The following is a 17,299-nucleotide window of genomic DNA, read 5'->3' on the forward strand; positions in this document are numbered from 1 at the left end:
GTATCTGTGCCATCTCAGCCTCTCATCTTGGACAGTGTGGAAGCTGTGAGTCCATTAACACATTCTCTCTATCTCTCCTAGGAGATTCCTACAGCAAACCTAGATTGTCAATCCTGGACAGTCCCACTGTGAACACAGGAGACATTATGACCTCTCAGTGTGTTTTATGGCAGAACTATGATGGGTTTATTCGGACCATGGAAGGAGAACCCAATTTCTCCAGAACCCTGGACCCACAGTATACTTTCACTGTGCATTTGCCAGCCATTTTTAATGTGGGTCTTTCGACCCCCAGAAACAGTGTTACATTCAGATCTTATGGCTACTACAAAAGAAGTTCACAGAAGTGGTCCATGCCCAGTGACCCCCTGGAAATACAGGTGTCAGATGAGGGAGCCCCATCAATAACTCAGTCACTTGCTGAGACCCTAAACTGTGTGCCATGAGCTCTGCTGTCAAGGGGATGGGTAGCTTAGTGTTGGTTCTGACTCTGAAGTTAGACTCTCAGAGTGTGAAGGGCAGTAACACTTCCAGGACAGGATGTGGGGTAGCCAATTATTTGGCAGGAATTGACTTAATCCTCAGGTCATATTCTCTCCAGAGCTGGCTAGGAATCATTGTCTCCTATGAGAACCTGATCTTTCTGGATTCCTTAGGCATTTTCTAGGATGGAACTCTTCTGTCCTATGAAGTGGCATGTGGGTTTATCTGCCAGCGTAATGCTGGGTTCTCTTAGGTTGATTTCCCCTCAACCTTTAGCTGCCTCATACGGGACTGTTATAGGAAGTGAGGTTCACATGGCCTTTCCCCTATTTTGTCAGTTCATGTGATCCACTGGAATTCATAATTTCAGGCAAAGAGCTCAGTCAGGTACCCACATCCTGCACATACTCTGTGGCAAGAACCAAAAAGGTAACAGCTGTGGTAACGGATGAGACTCTCAGGGAAATAGAGAGATGGATGGAAATGGGAGGGAATGAAATGAAAAGATCTGAGAAAAATAGAGACAAAGTCTTCAGACTTCAGCCATGAATAGGTCTCAAGTCACAACAAGGGCAATCTTCCCCTAGCCTTTCCTTTTTTCCTTTCAGGAGAGAGCTCTGTCACATTATGCCCTCAGAAAATCACATGAATCAACTGTGATAATCATAGAGCCCATTCAAAGGAGAGAGTCAGTGCTCTCCCATGTCTAATATCTGAAACCATAGCTCAACCCAAACAAACATGATTCCATGTGAATGCTATGAACTCTATACCTGCAGATGTTAGGAGTTTCAAAGATCTTCCCCATACATACCATGCACACTAGTGACCCAAGGTGCTTATAGTCTCAAGTGTGGAACACTGATCAAATCTTTCTGAATCCAAATGCTCGCTCATTGTCCTGCCCCTGCTAAGAACTCTTTGAAGGAAGTGACAGACCCTAGTGAGGTTCAGCAAGAAGGTATTCACCCTTCTGGGAGATGGAGGCTAACAGGGAATAACCACCATACTCAGTTGCAGTGTCTGTCTGGGTGTTTCTTCTCTGCATTTTTTATGTGCATGTATATTTTTCTGGAAATTTGTAAATAATAATTTTATTTTTATTACTATTATTATTATTAAATTTAGTTTAAGATATGATCTTAAAGAAAATTAATCCATTATCTTCAGATGAGTGGATGATATCTACATGAGTTAGAAAGAAAAGTTTGTCTCAACATCAAATCTTTCTATCTATATATTTTAAATGGATAATTAGTAGTATAACCAAAGTATTTACAATTTTTCATAAAAAATTTTGTATGTTTAAGTGAGACTGAGTTGCTCAATGACTTCAATAATTTCCAAGTTAGCGTTTTGGAGCATTATATTTTCTAAATAATGAAGCATGTAAAAGAAAGCATTTAGTTTCTCTACATTATTTTATTTCATATTTATGTAGGTTATTTCTCTTCTATAGTTCTCTTCCATCTTTCAATATTTTTGATTGACTGATAAAAGTAATTAGTTAGGTAAAATTTTCGCTCCCTCAAAAAATTTTATTGGCATATGTCCGTTTTAGATAATCATAATTCTTAGAAAGTTATTTTTATCGAAGGATATTGGGTAGTTCTACCCTATTCACACACTGGTCCTTTTTTCCCATCTCTCTATTATTAGACACTCTACAGTCTAATCACACTTTCACATATACAAACACACTCACACACATATCTAACTTTATTGTATGTATTGGTGTTTTGCTTGCATGTATGGCTGTAAGCTACTTACATGCCATGCCACTGAAGGCTAGAAGAGGGCATCAAACCCTCTGGGACTGCACTCTCAAATGGTTGTGTGAGTTCTCAGAACCAAACCTGGGTTCCATGGAAGAACAGAGAGTTCTCTAAGATGCTGAGCCTATGATCTATCTTCATGGATATGATTTTTAATTTAAATTTTGAGAATTTCATAGATGTATATTGTCTTTGCATCATTCACACCCCTTATCTCCATCTCTGTGCTTCAACTTCTCCTATATCCCTCTCAAAATTAAGGCATTTCTTTTAAAATTATTATTCACACACACACACATCATATATATGGTCAATTTGCTGTTACTGTTATGTACATTTGTTTAGGGATGACCACTTAGAATTAAATAATCTATTTGGGGTTCTTCCATATAAAAAACTGATTCTCTCAGAAGCCATTGACTGCCTGTAAGTCTTCATCTAGGCATAGAACCTTGTGAATTTTCCTCCATCCACATTGGCATGCCAACTGCTGGTGTAATTGTTCAGGTCTTCTTTAGGCAAGCATATTGTTGATATATTATGGGTACATCTACCCTGTAATATTTAAAATACACAATCCCCAAACAAGCACCCTGGTCACCCAGCTCTTAACAATCTCTCTGACATGTTTTTCATGACATTTCCTGGTTTTTAATACAGGAATTGTGTTGTGTAAGTATTAATTAGAGCTGGGCACTCATGGTCACTTCTCTGCATTTTGACCAGTTGTAGGTTCTGTCTGCTGCAAAAATATGATTCTTTAATAAGACATAAAAGCTATTATATATATGAATTTATGTATATCTATATAATACCTATGAGTGAACACATTTTGTGGTATTTGTCTTTTTGAGTCTGATTTACATGGTTTAATGCAGTGATCTCTAGTTGCACTTATATCTAACAAGCAGAATGAACTTCTTGCATATCACATTTTTCTTGCTTCACATTTTATGTCTGTATTTTTGTATATAGAATATAAAAATGCATTTACAGTGGTGATTATATATATATATATATATATATATATATATATATATATGTCATAGGTTTAAATGTATTTATTATTACAAATCCATTCACATTAACATGTCTTGCTAATACGTTTTTACAAGTTTTTTATTTTACCACTCTCTGCAGACATATTTCACTTCTTAATAGAACCCATCAATGTGCATGTATGTGTGCACTGATACATTTGTACCAAGATGTATAACAATGTGTAACAAGAGAGTTAGCCGTTGTTGGTAAAGGGGACAAAGTCTCCTTCTTCTTTGTCCTCCAGACTTTAGGAACTCCTGAGGAGCAGCCATTACCCCTGGATCTGGGGTCCTCAGCTGGTGAATAGAAACAAATGGAGGCATCATTAATTCTCAAGTGGGAGACCATTTATATCTGTAGCTCTTAGGAGAGAGATAAACTTGTGATGAGAATAATATTCTGAATAAATAGTGAGCACTGGACCTGTAGAATTTATTAAAATAACACAGAGACAGCTCTACCCTAGCAGGAAAAGTATCTTCAAGAAATTATGTGATTAGACTAATATTCAAGCAATAAAAGAAATAATATGAATCCCATGTGAAAGGCCCAGGTTTCTTAAGTACTTCATACATCCTACCTTTTTCCTTTTGCTTTTTTCAGGAGCATCTGAGACTATCAACTCATCAGAAGCCAAGGCAGGTGAGTAATTGCAGTTCTCCATTAAGGGTGGGATGCAGAGGATCAAGTCTTCCTTATCCAGTAGATTCAGGTGCTGTGCTTGGACATCCACTCACCTAGGAGTGACTTTCTCTGCCCTGACCTGTTTGTGCACTGTCTCCAGCATCAAAACCCCAGGATCATACAGTGGAAAACATCATCCTGATGGCTGTGGTTGGCTTGATCCTCCTTGTTTTGGGGATTCTGCAGTTAAAGGCCTGGCACAATCAGAGACAGATCTGATACTCATCTGGGAGACAAAGAGAAGAGAGCACTGTATCCCTCCCTGGTGGCAGATTCTGGGAAATATATCCGGGGATTCAAAGTGTTTCTTTAAGAAAATCTGGGGCTTATGTTTTCAGCACTGTTCAAGGAATATGTATGTTTAGGTTCAGGGAGAGGACATGGAGTACAGAGCATTTTCACACTAGATTAAGACTATTTCTCTTCATCTTACTGTGGACTTTCGTTGACTGATGTCTCTTCTCTTCTTACTACATGACAGTAGGAAAAATCCTGTCCTAAAGATGGTAAACTTCATGTTTCTCTGACTTTCTCTTACTTTAATGTAACATTTTCATTCGTTATAAATCACCAAGTTCCTCACTGTACCTTGAGAGCCTGTCCTTTTTACCAAGAACAAGGTATTTGGCTCAATAACAATAACTACAAGCATAAATCAGATTTCAGAAAGAAAAATAACTGAACAACAATCAGGTCTTGCAACTCTCTTAGGGATCCTGGGACCATTCACTCACTTCCACATGCTTATTGTGTGGCCTCTCAAAAGGAAATGCACTGCTTGGCAGGAATCTGACATTCATCAAGGACAAGGAAATGGGCTTCAGGCAGGAATCTGACATTAGGCTAGAACAAATAAAGTAATTTCAGGCAGGAATCTAAATCTTAGGCTAGAACAAAGAAGTAGACTTCAGACAAAAAAAATGACTTTAGGCTAGGACATGAAGTTGGCTCAGATATTTTGGTCTTCCTGATAAGCCCTTAGAAATAGTGATCATGGGAGTCATCACTGAACTTTGTTTCTTGCTTGTTCTTTGACAGTAGGAACCAAATGTGAGATATTCAGGTCTCCATTTGAACTTAAATTTCAGGTCTCAGTTTGAACTTAGTATTCACTGCCCTGGGACACATTCCAGGAGTAGTACATTCCTTAGTCAGAGGACACTTGCTGGATTAACATTCAGAGGAGGAAGGGAGAGGCTGATTAACATTCCTCAGACCTCAGGGAAGGGAACCCACCTGAGGATGGGGAAGGCCCAGAGCACAGAGACACATTCCAAGATGGGAAGGCCAGCCTTTGTGGTCCTTTTCAGTTGCCCTCATAAACTCTGTATAAAAACTGCTCCCAACTTTGGCTTGGGGTTCCTCTTGACAACATATAGGGGAACCCCAGTATACTGGCTAACAACTTATCATCAATAAACCTCATGTTATTAGAGCAAATTCCATCCGTGAGTGTTTCTGGGGGAGTGCACCCCCTGGTTTTGGATCTTAGAGTCGAACATGACTATTTGCATCTATTGTTTTGCTAGTTCCACAACCTAGAACTGACCTTAATACTTGCATATAACTAAAATGGCATAAAAATAAAAAGGAGAAGGGGGGATGGGATGGGGCTTTCTATAAAGGAGAATGAGAAAAAAAGGATAACATCTGAAATATAAATAAAATATCCAATAGAAAAAATAAAGACTTGCCAGCCACCAACACACTGGTGTTTGAAGGAGTTCTGTGGTGGGGCATTGTTAACGTGCTTTGTAATATCATTTGTGTAATTGGTGTATATAATATAAGCTTTCCATGGCCAACTTCATAGCATCCATGTAAAACATGTGTGAAAGGTTTGGAAATGATACATAAAGTTGATGTACTTTCAGTTAAACTGTCAACTGCTGCCATGTGCAAAAGCAGTTGACTTGTTAATAAATCAATCTTGAGTCATTGTGATATAATCACTTTTGTGGGGACTGGAGAGGTGGCTCAGTGGTTTTGAGCACTGGCTGCTCCTCAAGGGGCCTCTGGTTCAATTTCCAGCATCCACACAGTGGCTCACAACTCCTGTTCCAGATAATCTGATATCTGCTTGTCTTTGTGAGTATGAATATCCATGTAGGCAACACACATACACACACACACACACACACACACACACACACACAGACACACACACAGACACACACACACACACACACACACCACACACACACACACAGACACACACAAGCACCTACGCATTCACACAAAAAGGAAATATATCACTGCTTAATTCAACAAAATAAATTTACAATATCATTTAGAATTTCTACATGGAACATCATACAATTGTAGAGTGAAAAATTATAAAGACCATTTTATGAAATATGTAGACTTTTTCTTTGCCCTTAGACCTGGGCAGGAAAAGTGCAGGTTCCAGAACACGGAACTGAAAATAAGATTTGAGACCTTCACTGCCCCAGGACACATTCTGGGTGGAGGACATTATCCCTGAATCAGAGGACACTTACTGGATTACATTCCTCAATCCTCAGGGAATAGGCCCCACCTGTGAGTGGAAAGCCCAAGGCAGGAAGACACATTCCTGACCATAGAGAAAGATGCAAGCCATCTAGGTGGGGCTACAGCCAGAAGAAGTGAAAAATAGTTTACCTGAAATAGTTGGTAATGATCATTTAGGGTAGGTTCCTCTGAAATGTTCCACTGTTCTGGGTTACCCACCCCCTTGGTCTTTCCAGTGTTACAACCTGTTGGTGTTCAAACTTTGTAAAGCAACCAATCATGTGTAACCACGAGAAAATACAACCAATCATGTGTAACTGTGTGAAAATTCCTCCCTTTCCCTATAAAAGAAACTCCTCAGCTTGTTGGCCTTTTGTCAAAATCCTGTTCCTGCGTGGACGAGCAGTTTTGACCTTGGTTAGCCAACTCCCCAATAAACCTCTGCTGATTGCATCCAGGTATGGTTTCTTGTGATTCTTGGGTGGTCGTGATTTCCTGAGACTTGAGGAAGGGTCTCCAGAGTTTGGGGGTCTTCACAATAAGCCAACAATGACAGCTGCAGTTCTTCAATCTGAAGAGGTGTACCTTCAGTTACTGGTCTTACTTCATTAGCTGGAACTTCAAGTACAAGGTTGAAATTGTATGAAGAGAGTGGACATTGCTGTCTTCTTTCCAACTTAATGTGAAATCTCTCATTTCTCACCACTAAATATGATGTTAATGTTAGCATCTTTAGTAGGATCTTATTCAGGGAGAGAGTTCTCTATTCTTAATTTATGGTGAGTGTTTATAATGAACAGATTTTGAGAATTGGCTAATGCTATTTCTTTATCTCCCTTTATGACATTATTATGTTTATTTCCACTTTACTTGGTTGCTGTGATTGGTGATAATAACTGGTTTTGGGGTTGTTGGACCATCATTGTATAATAGGGAAAATCTTATTTGTTCATTATGTATTAAACTTGTTTCACAACTGTGACGCGCCAAGCTCCCGACCAGCGGGAAGAAAGACGCCCACAACAGTTCCTTCCAACAGCAATTTACTCAGGCATTGAGAGAAATGGTTGAGCCCCGGGGCGATCTGATGGCTTCTTCTCTCCTGCCCTCCTAGGGTGAGCCTTATATCCCTGAAAATGACGTCCCAGCATGCCACATCACACCACTGCAAGCCATAGGCTCGGGCCTAGCAACATCAGGTCAGGCGATTGCTAAGTCCTCCCATCTCTCCGCCCAGCCAGGAGTTGTCTGGCGCATCCGCCAGGCGCCATCTTTAGGGCGTGGTGTCGGTGTGGCTCTCCACACACAACAGTATACTTAATTTGCATGACCAACAATAGAAAATGTTCTGATAATAGTATATTAGGGAATATTTTTCAGTATAATAGCATCATAAAGAAATCACATGGATACATTTGTATGGGTGATGTGCTCTAATGGGATCAACATCGTATGTGAGATCTTCCATTTACTGAAGTTTTGTTATGTGATGTTTGAGTGATATTTGTTGAAGACTTAGTACTTATGCTTATAGGAGATATCCATGCATACTTGTGTTTTCTTATAATGCACTTGTCTGAAGTTGGTGTTAGATTATGATGCTGGCCTCACATGAGCTAGGTCACTTTTAGGACATGAGTGAGCAATTACTCTGGTGGGCTTCTTTCTAAGATCTGACCAGATCATTCAAAAATGGAACAGGAATGTGTACATAATCCACATGTTTTCCTCCACTGAAAGATATTCCTGATTCTGTCATGATTTGATGAGAACCTGAAAGCCTCAGATATTTATTGTGTGGAAGAAGGAGTCATCTCATGTTTCACAGCCATGAGTTTGAAGAGACTGCATATCATCAAGCTTTAAACAAGCATGGTCAATGCAAAAGGATTCCATACAGGAACCACTCAGCTGAGAGACTGTGGTCTTCCTTACCCACTATGTGGTCAGAACTGTTCTCCTAGAAACCCAACACTGTAGGGAAAGGCAGAAGTTGATTGTTTTTTTTTTTTCCTCAGGGAGAAAATCAGAATCATTTTAACTTTACCAAAGTTTGAGACTTCTCAGTAATTTAAAGATTGCTTTTTGAAGCTGTGAGAGGAGGAATGGGGAGCACCTGGAGTGAACCGATAAACAAAGGGCTAAATGGATGGAGCAGAGGTAACTGCTCATGGAAAGTCCCCTTACACCCAAGGCTCTTCCCTTATACCCAAGTCAGTCAGCTTCATGCAGGAACCAGAAAAGAGGAAGCAGAAGTTGCTGTGGTAGAAGTTCCAGCCTCTGCCTTCCTGTATGGTTCTCACGGTGAGTTGGGGGTAGGGCACCACCCATTTTTATGAAGTCTCATTATATCAAAGGACTGTTTGTTTCCTGTTTCATATATTGGTTTCTGGGTCCTAGAAATGTTTGGCTATCTAATGTTTGGCTATGGGTCTTTGCAACTGTTTTTATTGGCTGCTGGGTGGCGCCTCAGAGGACAGTTATGCTAGGATTCTAAGACAGGATTTCTTCATCTAGCCCTGACTGTTCTGGAACTCACTCTGTAAACTAGCTTGACTTCAGACTCATAGAGACCTGACTGCCTCTGCTTCCTGTGTTCTTGAATTAAATGTGTGAATGGCCACTGCCCAGCTCTGTTCCATTTTTTATGAACACACTGAATCATGTGACTTGGTTGAACATGTGGCTTTTCAGGACTTTGTCTTTATAATGAATCAACACTCTTAGCTACACAGCCTCTCTTCCAACCCTTATCTAGATTGTAACACAGTTCATGTACTAATGCCTTTCCCAAGATGTTTGTGGGCAGATTAGGTTATACAATTGGAAGGTGATGGAAATCCACTGTCAACATCACAGAATATAAAAACTAGAAAGGGACCATGCATTATGGAAAAACTGTTCAACATGAGTATTGACGTCTTTATAAGGCTGGAGACATCCAGCATATAAAGGAGAGACTCTGAAGGAGACCCACCCTAGAGTAACTAGTCTCACTCTGCCAGTCTATCTCTGAGAATGTCCTCTTGGGGGAGAGTCAAGTAAATAATTCTCCATTTACTTTTCCAGTCTTAAGTCTTGACTCTCTCCACTTATGGTTATTGTGGCCTGTAGTATGAGCTATGGTTTTGTTTGTAGAGCTAGGTAACTTATTAAGTCACTGATTTAATGAGGCATCCTAATTTCTGCCTTGGCTGGGGTACTCCAGGGCTCTTGACTCTGAAACTCCATAGATCCCTCCAAATGATTTTCATTAGAAGTGATCCCTTTTCTGTATCTCCAGTTCTCTCTCTCTCTCTCTCTCTCTCTCTCTCTCTCTCTCTCTCTCTCTCTCTCCTTCTCTCTCTGTCTCTCTTTCTCTCTGTCCCCCTGAAGTGATCCCTTTTCTGTATCTCCAGTTCTCTCTCTCTCTCTCTCTCTCTCTCTCTCTCTCTCTCTCTCTCTCTCTCTCTCTCCCCTCTCTCTCTTGCTCTCTTTCTCTTTCTCTTTCTCTCTCTCCCCCCCTCTCTCTGGAAAAAATGGAGTTGCTGTATTGAATGGTTTTGTTTCTGAACTGCAGTATATTTGGCTTCTTCTTTGAAAGCATATTTTGTTCCATTTTGTGTTCTTTCACAACCCAAGAGGTCTTTGATTCAAAGGTACCCTTGATTTCAGTCTAGTCCAGTTCAGTCCAGTTCAGTGCAATGCAGTGCAGTGTAGTGCAGTTCAGTTGAATTCAGGCCAACTGATTCAAGGTGCCCTTCATTTCATTTCATTTCAGTTTGGTTAGGTCTGGTCCAGTCTTGTCTGTTCTGGTGTCTTTTTCAGTTCAGTTCAGTTCAGTTCAGTTCAGTTCAGTTCAGTTCAGTTCAGGCCTCTGACTCAAAGGTGCCCTTCATTTAATTTCAGTTCAGTTTGGTTAGGTCCAGTATGGTCTTGTCTGGTCTGGTGTCTTTTTCTGTTCAGTTCAGTTCAGTTCAGTTCAGTTCAGTTCAAATTAAGCCTCTGATCCAAGGGTGCCCTTGAGTTCAGTTCAGTCCAGTCCAGTCTAGTTCAATCCAGTTCAGTTTAATTCAATTCAATTCAGGTCAGCCATAATTAATTATTTCATGTAGTGTTGTTTATAATTTATTTCGGTGCTCTGTTAGAGTGAATAGCATAAGCTATACCTCAGGGAATGTTCGGGATAATTGTCACGATGATGTTTATAGCCCCAAGAAAATGAAGAAATAGATACATTATTGTAAACCAGCCAGGGTTCTGTATGCTTTGGGCTCTAAGAAAAATGGTTAATTGCTGTGTTCTACATTACAAATGCCAATTTATGACTTGTGGGCCAAAGCTTGGGGGAAAAGTAAAATATATTTAGCCTGCATAACAAACTCTGACATCTGACCTTTTAGCTTTCACTTAAAGAAGTACCATCTAAGCATTTGAACATTCTTTTTTCTTGATACTTAAGAGTGTTTTCTGAATTATTGCAATTGTTTTCTGTTTTTCTTGTCTATTTCTGGTTGTCAACTTGACCATATCTGGCATGATATGAATGGCAAACCTGTAAGATATAGTCTGCTTGTTTTGAAGTGGTTGAATCCTCTTCTAATTTAGAACTTTGAGGTAGGAAGACACACTTTTGATCTGGATCTTGAGGCAGGATGACACCCTTTTGCACACCCTTGATTCAGATCTTGAGGCAGGAAGACACACGTTTAATCTTGGCCATACCTTCTCCTGGAAGACTATATAAAACATGGAAGAAGAAAGTTTTTCTCTCTTACCTGTTTACCCTCATCTTGCTAGCACATCTATTCCTTCACTGCCATTGGAGCACACTTTTTTGAGATTACAGCATATACAGAAGTGCTGCTGAGACATCCAGTCTTGTGGGACTGAGTAAATACTAGATTCTTGAACTTTCCATTCACAGCTGGCCATTGTTGAATTAGTTAGTTAGACTGCAGCCTATAAGTCGTTCCAATAAATCCTCTCTTTCTCAATTATGTATATAATCTAGAGATATAGAAAATCTATAGATATATAATGGGACTCAGTAGTTAAGAGTACTGGCTGCTCTTCCAGGTGACCTGTGTTGAATCCCAGCACTCATATTGTGGTTCATAACTTTCTTTAACTCTAGTCCCAGGACAGTATTTTGTTCATCCATGGGCACTGCACACATCTGAACAAGCCTATTTAGCACATAAAACACTAGAAGTATGAGAACAGTCATGTTTTCTTCCCATAGCTTTGAATCTCCTTGGGCTTGTCTCTAAGTAGAGCTCCATGTTAGCTGCAGTAGTGAGGTGTCCAGAGTGTCTCTGTTTCTCTGTGTCTTCCTTGTAGTACAAACCTGCATTCCTTCCAAAGCATCTTGAGGGTCGGGGAGATTCCTGGGCAATGTAAAACCGTATAATAATGTGTAGATAGATTGACCAAAAGAGTGAAGAAATCCCTGTGAAGAGGCTCTGAGAACAGATAAAGAGCCTTCAGCCAGACGTGGATGGGATGGAATGGGATCAGCTAAGGGAGGTACCAGATGTATTTGCTGCTATTTTCCAGTCCTCAGTGTAATGCAGTCATGAGGTTGGGGGCAACAGCATCTCTGTAAAAAAGCACATTAGAGTCTAAAACCCTCCCAAATAATAGAACTGGGGAAATGAAACATTAGGTGGTTAGTTCCCTTTTCTATGGAGCTGAAGAAATATGTCATCATGTGATGGGTAGTACTTAGCCTTCCAAGATCACATCTTGTGCTGTTTGCCCATATGGTCAGGCACGTTGGTCCTACTGATAAGCACAGTTGCAGCGACTGGAAGGAGATGCCATGATTATTGCCTTCATTGCCTTGGTCTGTCTTGGTGAGATACAGAGTGGGAAGGAATACTGTGATCTGGGTGGGGGAACTATGCCTCATAGATCTACCCTGGGTCAGATGGTGTGCAGAAATCTCTGGGTAGTGGAGGTCCTGCTCTAATTTCAAGGGCAAAACGCTCACAGAGCATTCTCTTCTAGGGCTGACTTTGGTTCCCATGATCCATATACCAGCAGGTGAGTATGACTCAGAAGGTTTCTTCTCCTGAGGACCAGGAGCTAACCCTGGGAAATGGAATAGAGAACAATAGGTGTGGACTGCTCCTGGGTGACACTTAGAGGGTCTTGGGGCTGAGGGATGATATTTGAGGAGCAATGTTCTAGGATCAATTTGTTGATTTCTTTGCAGAGACTATTGGCAAGCCCACACTGAAAGCTCATCCAGGCTTCGTGATAACCAGGGGTATGCAAGTGACCATGTCCTGTGAGGGTACCTCAAGTGCTCAGGAATACTATCTCTGTAAAGAGGGAAGTCCAGACCCCTGGCAAAGACAGAGCTCCATGGTACCTGGGAATAAGGCTGAATTTTTCTTCCCATCCATTCAACAGAACCATGCAGGGAGATATCACTGTTACTATCAGACCCATGTTGGCTGGTCAGAGAACAGTGACTCTCTGGACTTGATGGTGACAGGTAAGAGAAAACTCAGGGTCCTCAGTCCAAGGTTCTGTCCTCAGTACAGTAACTTCCCGTTGAGGTGTGTTTTGTACATCACAACTCTGGAGGAAAAATCAGGAGGTGTTGGTCCCTTTAATATTTGCCATCTTCTTTCCCAGGACTCTACAGAAAACCACATCTGTCAGTCCTGTCCAGCCCAGTGGTGAGATTAGGAGAAAATGTAACCCTCCAGTGTGTTTCACAACTGGGATATGATGGCTTTGTTCTGACTAAGGAAGAATCACAGAAGTTATCTTTGATCTGGGATTCACAGTACATATACTCTAATGGGCAGTTCCGGGCACTGTTCTCTGTGGGTCTTGTGACCTCCAGACAGAGAAGAACATTCAGATGCTATGGCTATTTCTTGAGCAAACCTCAAGTGTGGTCAGAACCTAGTGACCCTCAAGAGCTCCTGGTCTCAGGTGAGGAATCCCAGCTTTTCTTTTGAAAGACAATGGAGCTGATGTAGGTTTTCAGGGAATCCAGGGTTCTCAGTTCCATTGACACAGTGCCTGGAGACAATAAGACCTATGATACAGAAACCAAGGGAGGGCAGTGAGAGTGAAACATGGGAATTTTAGAAGATAGATGACTTTCCACATGACTCCAATCAGGGATCAACCCAATGATTGGCATATAGTCATATAATAGATGAATTGATATGTATATGAGAGGTTTATGTTATATGAATTGTATATGATTTTATATACCTATAAATCCAAATCCCTAAATGAAAGAAAACATGATGTGTATTTCTTGTGTCTGAATTATTTTTTTAATATATTAATCTCCAGTTGCACTCAGTGTTTTTACAATTGTTCTGTACAAATAATATTTTCTCTCAAATAAATATGTTTGCAACTGCATCTGGCAGCATATAAGCATATTCACATACATGTACAATTCTATTTTTGTGTTTACATGTATTTATAATTTTAGAAATTCATCTATAGTATTTTAGGTATATATATATATATATATATATATATATATATATATATGTCTTTTAACAATTTCATACATGTTATATTTGCACAATTTCACTTTTCCCTCTTACTCTCTCCCTGAGTCTTACTCAATCTGTCTCAAATTTGTAACCTCTGCTTTTTAAATTATTATTATTATATACACATGAACATATATACACAACACACACACACACACACACACACACACACACACAGATGTTTACAGGCCAGCTTGAATTTGATCCTTATATTTTCTTCCCTTGTCTCCAAACAATTTCAACTGAAGACATCACAGATTCATTAGTTTGATTGTGTCCATTTCTTATTATCTACCTGTTGCTATTTGATCTGAGTAGTTTGATCTGATCCAAGGATGTGCAGTGAAGTCCTGGGAGTGGCATCCATGCGGTAACTATGAAGTCCAGGGTTAGATAACAATATTTTTGCCATTTCATGGGTGTAATTTTCCTGCAATGACTAGAAGTCTCTATTGTGTAGCAGGACTCTGGCTCTTATAGCCTTTCTATCCTACTACTTTGATGTTCCTTATATATTAGTTACATGATTTTTGTTATAGAAGTCCCCATTTGGACTGGGCACACCAATGCCACTTATGTCTATTTTGACCAGGTGTGAAGCTCTACAATAATTCTCTTCTGTTGCAAAAAAAATCTTCTTTGATGAGGAATGATAGAATGCAGTTAGAAATTACATTGGTTTAAGAACATAGCAGTATTGGTTTCTCCACTAAAGTCTGTAATCTCTTCAGATATGGATACAAGTAATATGATGATATGATGTTACATGCTTATTATTGGACTATTTGATAATTTAGGTTAACTGCTTATAAGAACAAATCTGCATTTATGTACACTGTGAGTATATCTTTATGTCTTTGTGGTTGCATTGTTTGTGTCCCTAACCATGGGATTATTAGATGACATGTTAAACAAAAGCATCATGGGAACTGGGTGAGGTGAGTGCTGAGAGAGAGTCCCTCACTGTCACTATTTTGTACACTTGATATTCATGGGGCCCAGAAAATGGGACTTTCTGACTGAATTTTGGGTTCTCAGCTGGTGAATCAGTGAACACCAATCTTAAGAGGAATTATCTTCCTATATTTTATACTTCAAACTGAACTGGGAGCACATAAAACTTCCCTTATTCTAAACTAGATTATATTTTTCCATCTGAGCTTTCTGGAAAAAGATAAACTCTTTTCCAAAGAAATGCTTTGTCCAGAAGCTCTGAACTCAGAGCCTAGTTGAGCAGAAGAAGTCAATCACAACAGGAGGAAGACTACTACAGTAGGATCTTCATGAAGTTATGTGAGAAGAATCGTATGACTCTATAGAAAATAAGAAGATAAAACTGGACAAAAGTTCCTTCTCTTGAGTACTTCACACACCCAACATGTCTTTGTTTCTCAGGAGTGCCTGAGATCACCAGCCAACCACAAAACCTGTCAGAAGACAAGACAGGTAAGTAAGAAAGATCCTAGTTGGGTATTTCTGCACAGAGGATCAGTTTCTATACAGTGCAGGGAGCCTCTCAGAGTGGAAATCCAGTTATCTAGTAGTAGCTTTGGTCAGCCCTGACCTCTTTCTCCACAATCTCCAGCCTCACAGTCTCAGCATCACACGATGGAGAACCTCATACATATGTGCCTGTCTGGCTTGATCCTAACAGTTCTTGGGATTCTGCTGTTTGATGCTTGCTGCAGCCAGAGAAGGATGCTGAAGGCAGCCTACAGGTGAAGAGGAGAGACAGCAGTAGGCCTTGCATGGTCACCATGTCTGGAAAATCAATTTAAGATATTAGGTTTTTGATAAGAAAATGTAGTGCTAGTGTTGCAAATAACTTGTGAAAAATATTTAGGAGGGAAATGGGTTTTGAGTGCAGGGAAAGATCTAAATGTTGGGATTGAGAACTTTTCAACCACACATTAAAGCTGTAGACTTTTGTAGATTTATTTTTCTCTTCTCTTGTCAATTCATGTGTGGGGAAACACATCTTACCAGTGAGGTTTGGGTCCCCACCAGTGTGTATCTGCCTTTATTCTCATGTAAACCTTTCCTTTATAATAAATAAAACTGGCTTGATACCATGGTTCTGATACCACATTCCCCACTGTGCATTATAATCCTGTGGGTTTTTGTTGTTTGTTTTATTGCTGCCACTATAATTTTTTTGTAATAAGGTATTTGACTCAGGTGATAACAAAAAATTATGTACAAAAGTCAGATTCCAGAATGAAAAATATCTGAATATAAATGATGGACACTCAGACCATTAGGTATTTATTATATACTCATTGTAAGGTTCCTCCTGATATACAAACACTTCCCTTCATATGTTTAAAGGAACTATCTTTTAGGACACTGTTGTATGGTTTTGAAAATATCATGTTCTTTAAAAAGACCCTGTCTTTGACATTTGCTGATTGGTGTGCAAAATTCTTTCCATGCGCATCTTGAAGTTCCATCCTTTCCATCAGTACTGGTACCAAGGTCAGCCAGTTCCATGTGGGGCACCAAGAAGCACTGATCATACCAGTAGTGGCAACCTTTGTCCTTCCTGTCTGGTTTCATATGAAGATGTTGGGCACTATGAAACGATGGTACATCTTTGCATTCTCATAATACAGAAGATTACTTTTATCCTTAGTTGATATGTGGAACACTTGAGATCTACAAAGAGGAGATCCTTGTCTTATGTTTTGTAGTTCTTTGGTTAAAGTCAAGTGTGTACACTCTTGTTTGACAGGCCTTTGCTCTTGTTAATTGTGTGAGAATTGGAGTGGTGAATTGGGGCTCTGAAGACTCAGGGAACTGGGTCAAATGTCCCAGTTCAGATAAAACTTGGACAATATAAAAAAAAAGATGGTGATCCTGAAGACTTAGGATGCTCAGGCCAGCATGTATGGAGCGCCTGGCCAGGCCTTCACCAGCTTTTATTTGGGCCGTGATCCTCTGAACCTGTTATTGGGTCATTACCTTGATTATATTTACGGGTGTAGAAAGTTCCGTCTTAATTGCGGATGTGACTATTTTCGGGACTGGTGTGTATAAAATGAAGAAAGTGAATTGAGCTCCAGCATGTGTTCACTCATCTTTCTCTGCCTCCTGTATGTGGATATAATGTGACTGGTTGCTTCAAGATTCTGTTGCCTTGAATTTTCTCAACACAAACACCTGTGCCCTGGAGATGTAGGCTATAAAAGTCTCTTCTTTAAGTTGAACCTTTATCCTATCGTTTTATCATTGTAACAGAAAAAGTAACTAAGATAGGCTCCTTGAGCACCTTCTGTCACAAAACCCAGGCTGTAGCAGTCCTGTTCA

At 40.0% G+C, this 17,299-nt stretch overlaps 1 protein-coding gene across 1 annotated transcript in view; it reads left to right on the forward strand.

Moving 5' to 3' along the window:
• LOC143440863 (leukocyte immunoglobulin-like receptor subfamily A member 6) overlaps positions 1–16,092 on the forward strand; it is a 38,996-nt gene extending 22,904 nt beyond the window's left edge. Inside the window, exons 7-10 of the mRNA XM_076927743.1 lie at positions 12,676–12,960; positions 13,104–13,409; positions 15,389–15,439; positions 15,579–16,092. Of these exons, the coding sequence (XP_076783858.1) occupies positions 12,676–12,960; positions 13,104–13,409; positions 15,389–15,439; positions 15,579–15,715 (779 nt within the window). The 3' untranslated portion in view covers positions 15,716–16,092. The remainder of the gene's footprint in view (positions 1–12,675; positions 12,961–13,103; positions 13,410–15,388; positions 15,440–15,578) is intronic.
• Positions 16,093–17,299: the final 1,207 nt, after the last annotated feature.

Source organism: Arvicanthis niloticus, chromosome 30 (assembly GCF_011762505.2).
Source record: "Arvicanthis niloticus isolate mArvNil1 chromosome 30, mArvNil1.pat.X, whole genome shotgun sequence".
NCBI lineage: Eukaryota > Metazoa > Chordata > Mammalia > Rodentia > Muridae > Arvicanthis > Arvicanthis niloticus.